Raw genomic sequence first — 15396 nt, 5'->3', positions numbered from 1 at the left:
ATTTTATTTTTAACCAAGTTTTTAGGATGCAGTGTTTGTTTACATTTACATTGTTTACAAACATTGGAGTAAAACAATCTTATATTTTGGGTTTGATAGGGTGTGACAGTTGAACTAAGGCATAAATTATATTCTTCAAGAATCAATTTAGGGGTCCAAAAATGTACCTAGCAACAGCAGATTGCCCCTTTAAATATAATATTTAATATATAAAGTATTTGCCCACTTTTTTTCTCAGCATTACAATTTTAGATTTGACAGTGATTTAGAACTGGGTTTATATACATAATTGAGTAGTACACACACATTTTGGCCAAATGCAATGACACCCCCACACCACTAGAGGTCAACGTTGCAAAAACCTAAGGTAATACTGCTTTCATCTCAGCTTGAGAATTTTGTTTGCTAGTTTTGTGACGTAGCAAAGATTATTATATTGACGAGATAGTAAAGTGACCGCTATAACAATGGAAATACATGTCCTCAAAGATGGAAGGCGGGCGATGCGAGAGCACGTGGCACTATTCTAGCCAATGAGAGGGCCGATACGAGTGTCAACAACAGGCCATAGAGATAGATAGAGGACTCATCTTTGTGTATGTGATAGTATAGCGTCTGTAACAGCATTGGCAGCACATTTAAGGCTAACTCCATTTAAAGCAGTACATGATTTTCTTCTTCATCGGTTGAAAACTCCCAACTCATAGGAATCCCCACCTAGTTGACCGCTTTAACGGTAGAAGCCCTCAATGGCAATGTCCATGCTTGAACGTGTTATATGATGAGTCCTCTATCTACCTCTATGACAACAGGCACAACTCCGATAAAGTTGTTTTTCAAAGTTGGCGAAATGCCACGTCTGGTACACCATTACGAAACTTCTATTTGATCAAATAATCCTCACATAGCAAATAAAATATACACATTTTTGTTGACCAAATTCGACACTTAATGACCATACAAACAAATCGTATTTTCATGGACAGATTTTGGGCTGAGTAAAACCTCTCGCTTCACCTCTTCCTCTCTGGATGTAGTGAATTTGAAGAGGAGTAAAGATGGCGGAGAACAGCGGCACAGATCCCACTGTGGATTCCAACGTTGTTGAAAATGCTGCCTCAGACGGGACCATGATTGTGGTCACGGTAAAAACTCCGAAAGATAAAGAGGAGATCGCGATATCGGAGGGTTCTTCTGTCGCACAGGTATTCGCATTTATTTACACAGTCAGTTATGCAAGTCATGCTGTGGCTAATAAGCATAAATCGAAGTTAGCTAGACAACTATTACCTAGCAGGTTTACGATGTTAATTGGGAAGAATAGTCTCATTTTCCTGACTAGTAATATTTATTTTCAACTTGTCCATTTCCTTAAGTCGGTTCCTAATAGTAGTTTTACTCGTGTTTTGCACAATCGGCACTGTGTAAAGACATGTATAGCAAGCATGAGCTAGCTAACTACGCAACTAGCTAACGTTAGCTTGTGAGTAAGCTAGCCAGCTACGTCTCTGTCAGGCTCATCTAGCTAGCTAACTTTAGCTGCGATCAGGTTAGCTGATAACCGGCTAGCCAACGGAGGCTCCGGCCATTGCGAAAGCCGATCGGGAAACGGGTGGGTATAATTTGTTTAACGTTCCAACAGGAATCTGTTCCAAAAACTTCGTAAAGTACAAGGTTGCCAACAAACAACGCATACAAAGTAGCAGGATCAATTCACCTAGCTGCCGAATAGGCATCCACTCACCACGTAGCTTATTCTTAATGTTTGTCCGTAAGCTACCAAAGTGAGGACAGACATTTTTCGGAATAAACGTGGTGAGTGACATTTTTTATGAAATAGCCCGCTCCCTACCCGGTATCTTATTCTGCCGCTATACAACTTTGTATGCGTTGTTTGTTGGCAACCTTGTTATTTACGAAGTTTTTGGAACAGATTCCTGTTGGAACGTCCCACAAATGATACCCACACTCGAGAAACTGATCGTTAAGTTCACGGCTGGCGACATGGTTAATGTTGTATTTGGTGATTCCCTAAACCATTCATATTTGACCTCATTGTTCTTTATAAAACTAAAAGGACAGCTAGCAGATTCACATCGTTAGCTAACGTTAGCTAGCTAAGCCAAGATAACTTGTTTTTTTTACCAACACTGAATGATTTGGGTGTGTACCTATCCTCTTTATTCCCATTTGTCTTCACCGGGCACTTCATTCTGTCTCGTGCATACAGTTTAAAGAGGAGATATCCAAAAGGTTTAATGCCAAGCAGGACCAGCTGGTGTTGATTTTTGCTGGCAAAATCTTAAAGGATGGAGACACACTGAACCAACACGGCATCAAGGACGGACTCACTGTTCACCTAGTCATCAAGACTGCTCCCAAGTAAGAAGATTTTCTTGCCCACTATTCTAGTGACACGATTTTGTGTGTGAGATAATGGGAACATTTAGGTTGATAATGACCTCACTTTTTCTCCAGGGCTACAGTTGGTGGCACATCCCAGTCCTCGGCATCCAGCTCTGGGACCCCCCAGGCCAACAGCAGCGTTAACCCCAGCGCAGCGCCCAATGACAGCACAACACAAGGCACTGGGCCTACCCCAGCCTCCACACAGCCACCCAACTTACTGAGTTAGTGACCCAGTCCCCACCAAACCATCTCACAGAAAGACGACCATATCGCCATACAACTACTCAACATCCACACAACTAGGCACTAACCTATATCCTTCCAGTAATCCATCGCCCCCTTGTGTCTGCATAGGTGGGTTTGGTGACCTATCTAGCCTGTCAGGCATGGGCATGGGCTCGGCCAACTTCATGGAGATGCAGCAGCAGATGCAGAGACAGCTGATGTCCAACCCGGAGATGCTGTCTCAGATCATGGACAACCCTTTGGTGCAGAACATGATGTCCAACCCAGACCTGATGAGGCAGATGATTGTGACAAACCCTCAGATGCAGCAGCTGATGGAGCGCAACCCTGAGATCTCCCACATGCTCAACAACCCTGAACTTATGAGACAGGTTAAGTCTGGAGCTCAGATGGGTCCTTTGTTCAAGGTGTCATAGAATTGGTTTTGGGGAATTATAGTGTGTCTTGGCTTTATTTGAATCTCTCTTAAGAACCTAGGCTCGAAGAGCATATTACTCAAACCATTTTGCTTGTTTATGTAGTTAGCTTACAATGTAGTTGAAATGTAAAAAGGGGTCTATGTAACAGTGCAATTTACATAGGCCCAAACCCTTAAACTAGACCGCACCACTCCCAGAATGATGGGAGGAATGGATGTGAGGAGGATCATGCACAGATGCATAATGTTAACTCCCTTCCTCTCTTCAGACCATGGAGTTGGCAAGGAACCCAGCCATGATGCAAGAGATGATGCGTAACCAGGACCGGGCGCTTAGCAACCTGGAGAGCATCCCTGGGGGCTACAACGCCCTCCGGAGGATGTACACAGACATCCAGGAGCCTATGTTCAGTGCCGCTAGAGAGCAGGTAGCTATTATTCCTGCAAATACCATATGTAGACATCTAATTGTCTTGAATCAAGTCCGGTTGTGTGACTTAGTCCACTTTTTTCCCATCCATAGTTTGGAAACAATCCCTTCTCTGCTTTGGGGGGCAACTTGGACTCTGGCGTGCAGCCCTCCAGAACAGAGAACAGGGAGCCCTTACCAAACCCCTGGGGACCCCCTGGAACGACCCCCTCAGAGATCAGGGGGACTGGTGCCTCCACGACAACAACCTCCTCCGCTGGCGGGACTGCACCCAGTGCCTCCAACCCCCTGGGCATCAATGCCTCTGGGCTGGGCAACGGTAACACCACTACATCAGAAGAAGCACTTTTACCTTTTAGTCAATCTGCAAAACTATATTTCCCCTTACACCTGTATTAACATACCACATTTGAGTATAACCCTTGTTTTGCTGCTTAGCTGATCCGTCTGTATCTCTCACTCCACACCCTATAATCTGTCCAGGTGTGTTCGGTAGCCCTGGCATGCAGAGTCTGATGCAGCAGATCTCTGAGAACCCCCAGCTGATGCAGAACATGCTGTCTGCGCCCTACATGCGCAGTATGATGCAGTCGCTGGCGCAGAACCCTGACCTCGCCTCGCAGGTCTGCACAACTTCAGCCCTCTCTGCAGTAGGATTCAGAAGTCCTGATGAATATTCTAGGCTATTTTGTGTGAAGAGTAGAATCATTGCTTAATTCTTTATTAATTCCCTCAGGCAATGCTGAACAACCCCCTCTTTGCCGGAAACCCCCAGTTACAGGAACAGTTGAGACATCAGATGCCGGTCTTTCTCCAACAGGTCAGATTTCTGTCTCCAGTTATACACTTTAGTTCCATATACTGACAACAACAACAAAAAAGACAACAGAGTGTTATGGAAGGTGCTGAGTTTCTGACTGTGACTAAATGGAACATAATTTGGGTTGACCAACTAAATGGTTATTTTACAGATGCAGAATCCTGAGTCACTGTCTGTGATGACTAACCCCCGGGCCATGCAGGCTCTCATGCAGATCCAGCAGGGCCTGCAGACCCTACAGACGGAAGCCCCAGGACTCATGCCCAGGTACTGTACCATCTATTATCCAGTAGATGCTTACTGGACAGACTCGTGCTTTATACATTTGATTTTATTGATGATGCCACTTAAACTATGGTTCTTCTCCTAGTTTGGCTCCTGGTGGGATCCCAGTGATTCCTCCAACCACAGGAGGCAGTGTGGCCCCAGAAAATCTTCCTCCCCCAACACAGGGCTCAAATCCCACTGCTGCCACTAACCCATCCCAACAGCAGCAGCAGCTCATGCAGCAGATGTTACAGATGTTTGCTGGAGGAGGAGGCGGCTCATCGGTATGTCATTGAGCTGCAAACATAGTTTCTGACTTTCTACTTGGTAACTATACTTTGGTATTATCCAGTGAGTTAGCATTAGCTTTGTGTTTCTACTGGCCTCATTGGCCTAAAACCAATTAATACTGGTACTGAGACTTGTCTCCTAACAGTCACTCAAATAGGACCCCAGCAACATTTTCCATGTAGGCTCATATAAAAATTGACTTTGGTTATGCTCCCCTTCGCAGACCCAGACCGTAACCCCGGAGGTGCGGTTTCAGCAGCAGCTGGACCAGCTCAGCGCCATGGGCTTCATCAACCGTGAGGCCAACCTGCAGGCCCTCATCGCCACGGGGGGAGACATCAACGCTGCCATTGAGAGACTGCTGGGCTCCCAGCCCTCCTAACTCTCATAGCCCCCTGAGATTACTGGGAGAGAGGGGTTAGGTAGGGGTGGTGAGGGCTGGAGTGGGAGTTTACAAATGAACACAGTCCTTCATCACAGTCTGACAAGCCCCTCAGATAGACTCAACTGAATTCCAATTACTATTCATCTCTTTGGCTGATCTGTGAAAAGTAGGAAAGATATGGGGGCAGGAAGTGGGTGTTCAGATTCAAGTTTCTATTGGAGAGATCTCATATCAACCCTGTGGAATGATGACATCGCTGCAAAATGACGCCACCACTAACATGACTACTTCCTCTGTTGACTATGGGAGATTATTTCTGAAATGACTGCCCATTTGCTGGACATGCATGAGGTTGCCGACTTAACCCATCTTAATGGATTGTGTTTAGCCGGTAACGAGTTGAAATTTGGAGGAATATGAGTGTTGAAATCATAGGTCAGAGGAATCACTCATTCTTTCATTGTCATGAGAACCTGCTTGTTTTTACTTAATTTCACTCTATCATGCCTGATTGACTAGTATTTATTACAGGAGCTGTAGAAGTTACCTTCTCTTTTCTTTACCACTCACCTTCAGTTTACCTTCTGCTTTAATAATTTCTTGACATCCTTCAAAACTGATCCTGGCTGTTGGATTCTCTGTTTGAGCACTATAGCGCCCCTGGTTCAGCTGTTTGCTTACACTTTCAGCTTTTTTGGAAGGGATGATTTTCAGGTTGGAAGGTCAGGCAAGGTAGCTTGGTGAGCTCTGTAGTTAATGCTACATTGAGTCAATGAATGCTATTGAGTGTAAATTATTCAACCGTTTAGGCTCTGATTATGGGTTGTGATAAGACCTCAATGTTTTAATCTGAGCAATGATAAAAATGCAGACACCTTTTACGTTAACCATTTTGTGTATTTTCATACAAGCAGCGGTTTAGTGCCTGATAAAAATGTATGTATTGGTTTCAGCAATATATTCCAAAATAATTTGTGAAATCTATAATGACAAAGTGTACTAATAGCATAGAGAATAGTTTTTCTTAAACCCATACATATTAGTTGCAGTACCTACAGTTAAAGAACATCTGTTCAGCGCTGCCTTTTTCTTGGAGTCACTCTGTTATCTATTCTAATAATACCTTTCAAGAAACATGATCAAGTGTGTGGTGGTCATTCATTTAGTTCAGAAGCATGGTCTACACCAGTAGTCTTCACTCCTGATCCTGGAGGGATGCACCCTATGCTGAATTCAGATTCTCAATCCTCAAAATGCACACTTGTTCACCCCACCTCAGATTTAAAAGCACTGGACTGGTCTGCAGTGAGAAATGTGGTGGAAACTTAATTTAGCCCAAGCTTGCGCCAATCCGCACCCTTTTGGCAAAGTGAAATTGGAATTGAGTGCAAGCCCAGCGCAAACAGATGTGATTCAGCTATTCATGATCTTGATGAGTAGTTAATGTTGCAGACTTTCACACTGTTCACACTGACTGCAACCCCCTAGGACCAGGTGTGATTAACACTAGTCTACATTGTGTATGTTATGAAATTATATGAACTTGATATGGGATGTGGGGTATGGGAATTGTGTGTAGTTTGAGAGGTGGGAAAGTTATAGTGGTGACCATGCATATTTGGTAGATCATAAAAGGACCAAGCTTGAAAATATAAATTGTGAACTGAAATAAACATTGAAATATCTTAATGGCAATTAAGCATTAAGCTGTTTTAACATTCACCAGAGAGGAGCTTGGAATTGTTTATTTTCCTCCATGATGACAAAATGTATAAAAGCATGGATTTCTTAGATCTTCAATTTATGATCATTTCATATCACTTTGAAGATCCTGGTCTAAAATGGTGGCTAAAGGAAAGCTGTGTAAATTATAAACAAATGACTGGGGCTAGTTCAATCTCATCAATTATGCTTGGGCTGTGAAGTTGGGAGCAATGCAATTGTTAGATTCATCCGGCCTCACCGCAGAGGTTACTCGGGGTAGCTATTATAATTTTTTAACTGATCGGAATCTCATGTCTGAAAATATGATGGGGATATATGCCATTTTGTGCCCTTGATATACCATATTGTGACTTTATTCAATAACTGCAATTAGCCCCAGTCAGGATACTGTAGCTAACTCTGTTCTTCTAATACAGATTCTCCCCCAGTCCCCTTACTTGGACAAGTGTTTAACATCTCAGGAGCAACATGAAAAGGATATAAATTCTATAATTGGGGCAGATCTGAGCTGAATTGGTTCATTTGAATATATTATTCCAGTGACCGGTTTCAATCGTCTGGAACGCACCCACTGCAGTGTCATTCCCATAATGCATTACGATTTGTATCAGGAAGTTGAAGGGGTCAGCTGACTGGATTGTTATTGAAGAAGTCACTGAACTGGGTGATCATTTACATTTCATCATAATTTCGCCTAAATTAATCGAGTTGCTGCAAAGTATTGCTCACTCCAACCATGTTGCGGCCAAAAGCATTGACGCAAGTTCTCAGCCAGGCAAATACAAGCGGAGTACAAAGCACACTGTAAGTATTGAGTGGCAGAGGCACGTGAATATAGCGTTCTTTTTTGCTATCTAGCTAAATTGGCTAATAATTTGTTCTTAGGATGACTTTTAACGACAGCTACCTACATGTAGGTAAGTCTTAGCTAACACTCTCCTTGGCTAACGTATGTACATGTTCTCCCCGCAGATTGTTAAACAATGAAGGGTCTCTTTTGGCTTACTCTGGCTATGGGGACACTGACGCTCGAGTGACCGCTGCCATCGCAAGCAACATCTGGTCGGCCTATGACAAGAATGGGCATCAAGCTTTTAACGAAGATAAACTCAAATTCATTCTGATGGATTGCATGGTTAGAGTTTGAACTATATGGTCTAGTTACTATGCATGAACCAAATGTTTTTTTCCCCCCATAATTCTGCCTTGCTTTGATTATCCATTGAGTATCAAATCAAATCAAATCAAATTTTATTTGTCACATACACATGGTTAGCAGATGTTAATGCGAGTGTAGCGAAATGCTTGTGCTTCTAGTTCCGACAATGCAGTAATAACAAGTAATCTAACTAACAATTCCAAACTACTGTCTTGTACACAGTGTAAGGGGATAAAGAATATGTACATAAGGATATATGAATGAGTGATGGTACAGAGCAGCATAGGCAAGATACAGTAGATGGTATCGGGTACAGTATGTACAAATGAGATGAGTATGTAAACAAAGTGGCATAGTATAGTATAAAGTGGCTAGTGATACATGTATTACATAAGGATACCGTCGATGATATAGAGTACAGTATATACGTATGCGTATGAGATGAATAATGTAGGGTAAGTAACATTTATATAAGGTAGCATTGTTTAAAGTGGCTAGTGATATATTTACATCATTTCCCATCAATTCCCATTATTAAAGTGGCTGGAGTTGAGTCAGTGTCAGTGTGTTGGCAGCAGCCACTCAGTGTTAGTGGTGGCTGTTTAACAGTCTGATGGCCTTGAGATAGAAGCTGTTTTTCAGTCTCTCGGTCCCAGCTTTGATGCACCTGTACTGACCTCGCCTTCTGGATGATAGCGGGGTGAACAGGCAGTGGCTCGGGTGGTTGATGTCCTTGATGATCTTTATGGCCTTCCTGTGACATCGGGTGGTGTAGGTGTCCTGGAGGGCAGGTAGTTTGCCCCCGGTGATGCGTTGTGCAGACCTCACTACCCTCTGGAGAGCCTTACGGTTGAGGGCGGTGCAGTTGCCATACCAGGCGGTGATACAGCCCGCCAGGATGCTCTCGATTGTGCATCTGTAGAAGTTTGTGAGTGCTTTTGGTGACAAGCCGAATTTCTTCAGCCTCCTGAGGTTGAAGAGGCGCTGCTGCGCCTTCTTCACGATGCTGTCTGTGTGAGTGGACCAATTCAGTTTGTCTGTGATGTGTATGCCGAGGAACTTAAAACTTGCTACCCTCTCCACTACTGTTCCATCGATGTGGATAGGGGGGTGTTCCCTCTGCTGTTTCCTGAAGTCCACAATCATCTCCTTAGTTTTGTTGACGTTGAGTGTGAGGTTGTTTTCCTGACACCACACTCCGAGGGCCCTCACCTCCTCCCTGTAGGCCGTCTCATCGTTGTTGGTAATCAAGCCTACCACTGTTGTGTCGTCCGCAAACTTGATGATTGAGTTGGAGGCGTGCGTGGCCACGCAGTCGTGGGTGAACAGGGAGTACAGGAGAGGGCTCAGAACGCAACCTTGTGGGGCCCCAGTGTTGAGGATCAGCGGGGAGGAGATGTTGTTGCCTACCCTCACCACCTGGGGGCGGCCCGTCAGGAAGTCCAGTACCCAGTTGCACAGGGCGGGGTCGAGACCCAGGGTCTCGAGCTTGATGACGAGCTTGGAGGGTACTATGGTGTTGAATGCCGAGCTGTAGTCGATGAACAGCATTCTCACATAGGTATTCCTCTTGTCCAGATGGGTTAGGGCAGTGTGCAGTGTGGTTGAGATTGCATCGTCTGTGGACCTATTTGGGCGGTAAGCAAATTGGAGTGGGTCTAGGGTGTCAGGTAGGGTGGAGGTGATATGGTCCTTGACTAGTCTCTCAAAGCACTTCATGATGACGGATGTGAGTGCTACGGGGCGGTAGTCATTTAGCTCAGTTACCTTAGCTTTCTTGGGAACAGGAACAATGGTGGCCCTCTTGAAGCATGTGGGAACAGCAGACTGGTATAGGGATTGATTGAATATGTCCGTAAACACACCGGCCAGCTGGTCTGCGCATGCTCTGAGGGCGCGGCTGGGGATGCCATCTGGGCCTGCAGCCTTGCGAGGGTTAACACGTTTAAATGTCTTACTCACCTCGGCTGCAGTGAAGGAGAGACCGCATGTTTTCGTTGCAGGCCGTGTCAGTGGCACTGTATTGTCCTCAAAGCGGGCAAAAAAGTTATTTAGTCTGCCTGGGAGCAAGACATCCTGGTCCGTGACTGGGCTGGGTTTCTTCCTGTAGTCCGTGATTGACTGTAGACCCTGCCACATGCCTCTTGTGTCTGAGCCGTTGAATTGAGATTCTACTTTGTCTCTGTACTGGCGCTTAGCTTGTTTGATAGCCTTGCGGAGGGAATAGCTGCACTGTTTGTATTCGGTCATGTTACCAGACACCTTGCCCTGATTAAAAGCAGTGGTTCGCGCTTTCAGTTTCACACGAATGCTGCCATCAATCCACGGTTTCTGGTTAGGGAATGTTTTAATCGTTGCTATGGGAACGACATCTTCAACGCACGTTCTAATGAACTCGCACACCGAATCAGCGTATTCGTCAATGTTGTTATCTGACGCAATACGAAACATCTCCCAGTCCACGTGATGGAAGCAGTCTTGGAGTGTGGAGTCAGCTTGGTCGGACCAGCGTTGGACAGACCTCAGCGTGGGAGCCTCTTGTTTTAGTTTCTGTCTGTAGGCAGGGATCAACAAAATGGAGTCGTGGTCAGCTTTTCCGTAAGGGGGGCGGGGCAGGGCCTTATATGCGTCGCGGAAGTTAGAGTAACAATGGTCCACAGTCAGAGGCTCCAGAGAAAATCTGTTGTATGCCCTATAACGTTAGTTAAATAGTGGTAGAAAATGATGACCTAGGCTAGTTGGCAGCTTGGGAGGTAGTATCACCATTAGAGGTCGACCGATAATGATTTTTCAACGCCAATACTGATACCGATTTATTGGAGGACCAAAAAAATGCCGATACCGATTAATCAGCCGATTTAAAATAATAATAATAATAATAATAATTTTAAAAAATTAAAAACATTAGTAATAATGAGAATTATAACAATACTGAATGAACAATTATTTTTAACTTAATATAATACATCAATAAAATCAATTTAGCCTCAAATAAATAATGAAACATGTTCAATTTTTTTTTAAATAATGCAAAAACAAAGTGTTGGAGAAGAAAGTAAAAGTGCAATATGTGCCATGCAAGAAAGCTAACGTTTAAGTTCCTCGCTCAAAACATGAGAACATGTGGTTCCTTTTAACATGAGTCTTCAATAGTCCCAGGTAAGAGGTTTTAGGTTGTAGTTATTGTAGGAATTATAGGACTATTTCTCTCTCTACCATTTGTATTTCATTAACCTTTGACTATTGGATGTTCTTATAGGCACTTTAGTATTGCCAGTGTAACAGTATAGCTTCCGTCCCTCTCCTCGCTCGAACCAGGAACACATCGTCAACAGCCACCCTCGAAGCAGCGTTACCCATGCAGAGCAAGGGGAACAACCACTCCAAGTCTCAGAGCGAGTGACGTTTGAAACGCTATTAGCGCGCACCCCGCTAACTAGTTAGCCATTTCACATCGGTTACACCAGCCTAATCTCGGGAGTTGATAGGCTTGAAGTCATAAACAGCGCAATGCTTGAAGCACAACGAAGAGCTGCTGGCAAAACGCACTAAAGTGCTGTTTGAATGAATGCTTACGAGCCTGCTGGTGCCTACCACCGCTCAGTCAGACTGCTCTATCAAATCATAGACTTAATTATAACATAATAACACACAGAAATACGAGCCTTCGGTCATTAATATGGTCGAATCCGGAAACGATCATCTCGAAAACAAGACGTTTATTCTTTCAGTGAAATACGGAACCGTTCCGTATTTTATCTAACGGGTGGCATCCATAAGTCTAAATATTCCTGTTACATTGCACAACCTTCAATGTTATGTCATAATTACGTAAAATTCTGGCAAATTAGGCGGCCCAAACTGTTGCATATACACTGACTCTGCGTGCAATGAACGCAAGAGAAGTGACACCATTTCACCTGGTTAATATTGCCTGCTAACCTGGATTTCTTTTAGCTAAATATGCAGGTTTAAAAATATATACTTCTGTGTATTGATTTTAAGAAAGGCATTGATGTTTATGATTAGGTACACATTGGAGCAACGAGAGTACGCACCGCATCAATTATATGCAACGCTGGACACGCTAGATAAACTAGTAATATCATCAACCATGTGTAGTTAACTATTGATTAGGATTGATTGATTGATTGTTTTTTATAAGATAAGTTTAATGCTAGCTAGCAACTTACCTTGGCTTACTGCATTCGTGTAACAAGCAGGCTCCTCGTGGAGTGCAATGTAATCAGGTGGTTAGAGCGTTTAACTAGTTTAACTGTAAGGTTGCAAGATTGAATCCCCGAGCTGACAAGGAAAAAAATCTGTCATTCTGCCCCTGAACGAGGCAGTTAACCCAAAAATACAGATTTCCGATTTCCGAGTGAAAACTTGAAATAGCGCCCTAATTAATCGGCCATTCCGATTAATCGGTTGACCTCTAATCACCATCAAAGGTCAATTGAAATTCAATGTGCATGCATTTTTATCTATTCCCTTCTTGTCTTCTCTTTGCAGGAAGGCAGGGTGGCCATTACACGGGTAGCTAACCTACTGTTGTGCATGTATGCCAAAGAGACTGTGGGCTTTGGAATGCTTAAAGCCAAGGTGAGGAAGAATACTTTGAGTGTGGATGACATTGGTAACATTGGTATTTGAATTGTGTTGTATTTGAAATTACAAAACACTAATGACTTATTCCTGAAGAGAACAAGTATGTACAGTTGAAGTCGGAAGTTTACATACACTTAGGTTGGAGTCATAACTTGTTTTTCAACCACTCCACAAATTTCTTGTTAACAAACTATAGTTTTTGTCAAGTCGGTTAGGACATCTGCTTTGTGCATGACACAAGTAATTTTTCCAACAATTGTTTACAGACAGATTATTTCACTTATAATTCACTGTATCACAATTCCAGTGGGTCAGAAGTTTACATACACTAAGTTGACTGTGCCTTTAAACAGCTTGGGAAATTCCAGAAAATTATGTCATGGCTTTAGAAGCTTCTAATAGGCTAATTGACATCATTTGAGTCAATTGGAGGTGTACCTGTGGATGTATTTCAAGGCCTACCTTCAAACTCGGTGCTTCTTTGCTTGGCATCATGGGAAAATCAAAATAAATCAGCCAAGACCTCAGAAAAAAATTTGTAGACCTCCACAAGTCTGGTTCATCCTTGGGAGCAATTTCCAAATGCCTGAAGGAACCATGTGTACAAAAGTATAAACAATAATGGACCACGCAGCCGTCATACCGCTGAGAAAGGAGACGCGTTCTGTGTCCTAGAGATAAATGTACTTTGGTGCGAAAAGTGCAAATCAATCCCAGTACAACAGCAAAGGACCGTGTGAAGATGCTGGAGGAAACAGGTACAAATGTATCCATATCCACAGTATGGGGGAGGCTTGCAAGCCAAAGAACACAATCCCAACCGTGAAGCACGGGAGAGGCAGCATCATGTTGTGGGGGTGCTTTGCTGCAGGAGGGACTGGTGCACTTCACAAAATTGATGGCATCATGAGGGTGGAAAATTATGTGGATATATTGAAGCGACAACTTCCAAACTAATGTCTTGAGATAAATATTGGTCGCAAATGGGTCTTCCTCTAAGCATACTTCCAAAGTTGTAGCAAAATGGCTTAAGGACAACAAAGTCAAGGTATTGGAGTGGCCATCACAAAGCCCTGAACTCAATCCTATATAAAAATGTGTGGACAGAACTGAGATGGCGTGTGTGTGAGCAAGGAAGCCTAGAAACCTGACTCAGTTACACCAGCTCTGTCAGGAGGAATGGGCCAAAATTCACCCAACTTATTGTGGGAAGGTTGTGGAAGGCTACCCAAAATGTTTGACCCAAGTTAAACCATTTTAAAGGCAATGCTACCAAATACTAATTGAGTGTATGTAAAGTTCTGACCCACTGGGAATGTGATGAAATAAATAATTCTCTCTACTATTATTCTGACATTTCACATTCTTAAAATAAAGTGGTGATCCTAACTGACCTAAGACAGGGAATTTTTACTGGGATTAAATGTCAGGAATTGTGGAAAAACTGAGTTTAAAAGTATTTGGCTAAGGTGTATGTAAACTTCGGACTTCAACTGTATGTAATTTAAAAAGCCATGAGCACAGATCATGTCTGCATACCATACTAAGCATATTTCTCCTGTCTGTGTGGTATTTTTAGGCTGAAGCACTGGTGCTTTATCTGGAGGAACCTTTAACCCAAGTTGCTGCATCATAGGGGAAGTCTGGCTGGAGCGTTGTCTTCCATTTTGTCTCCCCTGAACATACATGAACTCTTATTGCTGATGTGAATGCTTTACCTGGTCTTCATGAACCACTGCAGTCTGTGTATGAATGAACTGATGAGTATTTATCTTCTGATTACTATATTAAAACTCAATATGCTCTAACTTACTGCTTGAGTTTTTAGTAATTTGGCCTTTTGTGGCATGCAGTTCAAAAGTCAAGCTCATACTTTGTGTAAGGCTGGCTAGGTAAATCTTTGAGATTCAAGAGGACTGCTGAAAATGCTGACACATTAACGTTAAGGCATTCACTGTTTACCCTAGTCAGAATCTTACAGTTGTCTGTTGCTGTCACGCAATAAAATGTATGATATCCCTTTGTAACAGGCTAAGTTTTTTTTTTTTGTTCAATTGAATAATCAATTAAAAAAATTATCTTCAGGGATATGAAATAAATGGTTTTATGTATTTGATTTATACGTTAGATGTTTTGTTCCAGGGGTACCAAGTTGTTTTTTTGCATTACAGGTTTGCTGAACAGACGTAAGATTGCATTACCTTGCCCATTGTTTGACAGTATTGTTATTACTGATATATATATATATATATATATATTTCTGTTTGACAATTCAGACCTTTATCAACACTGTTTCTAGGTCCCTTTTACTGTTGCTTTGTGTTCCTGGTTTGAGATTAACAGAACCAGGGGTTGGTTAATTCCATAGTTGCTTACTGTAGCAAAACATTTAGCAATGGAAACAGTTTTGCAACAATTAGGTTCTATTTGGCAGGTAGGTCCCTCCCTGTTTCGTTTGCTTCCGTTTGGTTCATAGTGAATACACCTCAGAGGAAGCAATGATCTGTCTCTCACCATGAAAAAGGGATAGGGAAACAGTAATTTCCTGAAGACACTCATTTGGTTTGTCCACCAGGTGGCATGTAGCAATTGTTTTAATACAGTTGCTCATGCTGTTGTCCTACCTGTTCAACCT

At 43.0% G+C, this 15396-nt stretch overlaps 2 protein-coding genes across 2 annotated transcripts; both read left to right on the top strand.

Annotated features, from left to right (window-relative positions):
• The first annotated feature begins 802 nt into the window (after positions 1–802).
• LOC139392598 (ubiquilin-4-like) lies at positions 803–6993 on the top strand. The gene is made up of 11 exons (XM_071140691.1): positions 803–1205; positions 2231–2382; positions 2479–2630; positions 2764–3026; positions 3343–3501; positions 3597–3822; positions 3987–4126; positions 4240–4323; positions 4475–4590; positions 4694–4874; positions 5105–6993. Exons 1-11 carry the CDS (start codon positions 1059–1061, stop codon positions 5261–5263), a joined length of 1779 nt encoding a protein of 592 aa, XP_070996792.1. The 5' UTR covers positions 803–1058; the 3' UTR covers positions 5264–6993.
• Positions 6994–7595: 602 nt separating this feature from the next.
• Positions 7596–14788, top strand: LOC139392591 (ragulator complex protein LAMTOR2). Its single transcript, XM_071140680.1, has 4 exons — positions 7596–7795; positions 7964–8126; positions 12666–12755; positions 14341–14788. The coding sequence occupies exons 1-4, from the start codon at positions 7728–7730 to the stop codon at positions 14395–14397; spliced, it is 378 nt and encodes a 125-aa protein (XP_070996781.1). The 5' UTR covers positions 7596–7727; the 3' UTR covers positions 14398–14788.
• Positions 14789–15396: the final 608 nt, after the last annotated feature.

This window comes from Oncorhynchus clarkii, chromosome 3, assembly GCF_045791955.1.
Source record: "Oncorhynchus clarkii lewisi isolate Uvic-CL-2024 chromosome 3, UVic_Ocla_1.0, whole genome shotgun sequence".
Classification (NCBI taxonomy): domain Eukaryota; kingdom Metazoa; phylum Chordata; class Actinopteri; order Salmoniformes; family Salmonidae; genus Oncorhynchus; species Oncorhynchus clarkii.
Note: the sequence above shows the minus strand (reverse complement) of the source record. Positions and strands in the feature narration are given on the sequence as shown.

Bases quoted from the DNA above. Each gene is read 5' to 3' on its own strand.
- LOC139392598 (XM_071140691.1), top strand. From the start codon at position 1,059: ATGGCGGAGAACAGCGGCACAGATCCCACTGTGGATTCCAACGTTGTT. The intron at 2,631-2,763 runs GTTAGTGACCCA...GTGTCTGCATAG, and splicing joins ACAGCCACCCAACTTACTGA to GTGGGTTTGGTGACCTATCT. The intron at 3,027-3,342 runs GTTAAGTCTGGA...TCCTCTCTTCAG, and splicing joins ACCCTGAACTTATGAGACAG to ACCATGGAGTTGGCAAGGAA.
- LOC139392591 (XM_071140680.1), top strand. From the start codon at position 7,728: ATGTTGCGGCCAAAAGCATTGACGCAAGTTCTCAGCCAGGCAAATACA. The intron at 7,796-7,963 runs GTAAGTATTGAG...TTCTCCCCGCAG, and splicing joins AGCGGAGTACAAAGCACACT to ATTGTTAAACAATGAAGGGT. The intron at 12,756-14,340 runs GTGAGGAAGAAT...TGGTATTTTTAG, and splicing joins TTGGAATGCTTAAAGCCAAG to GCTGAAGCACTGGTGCTTTA.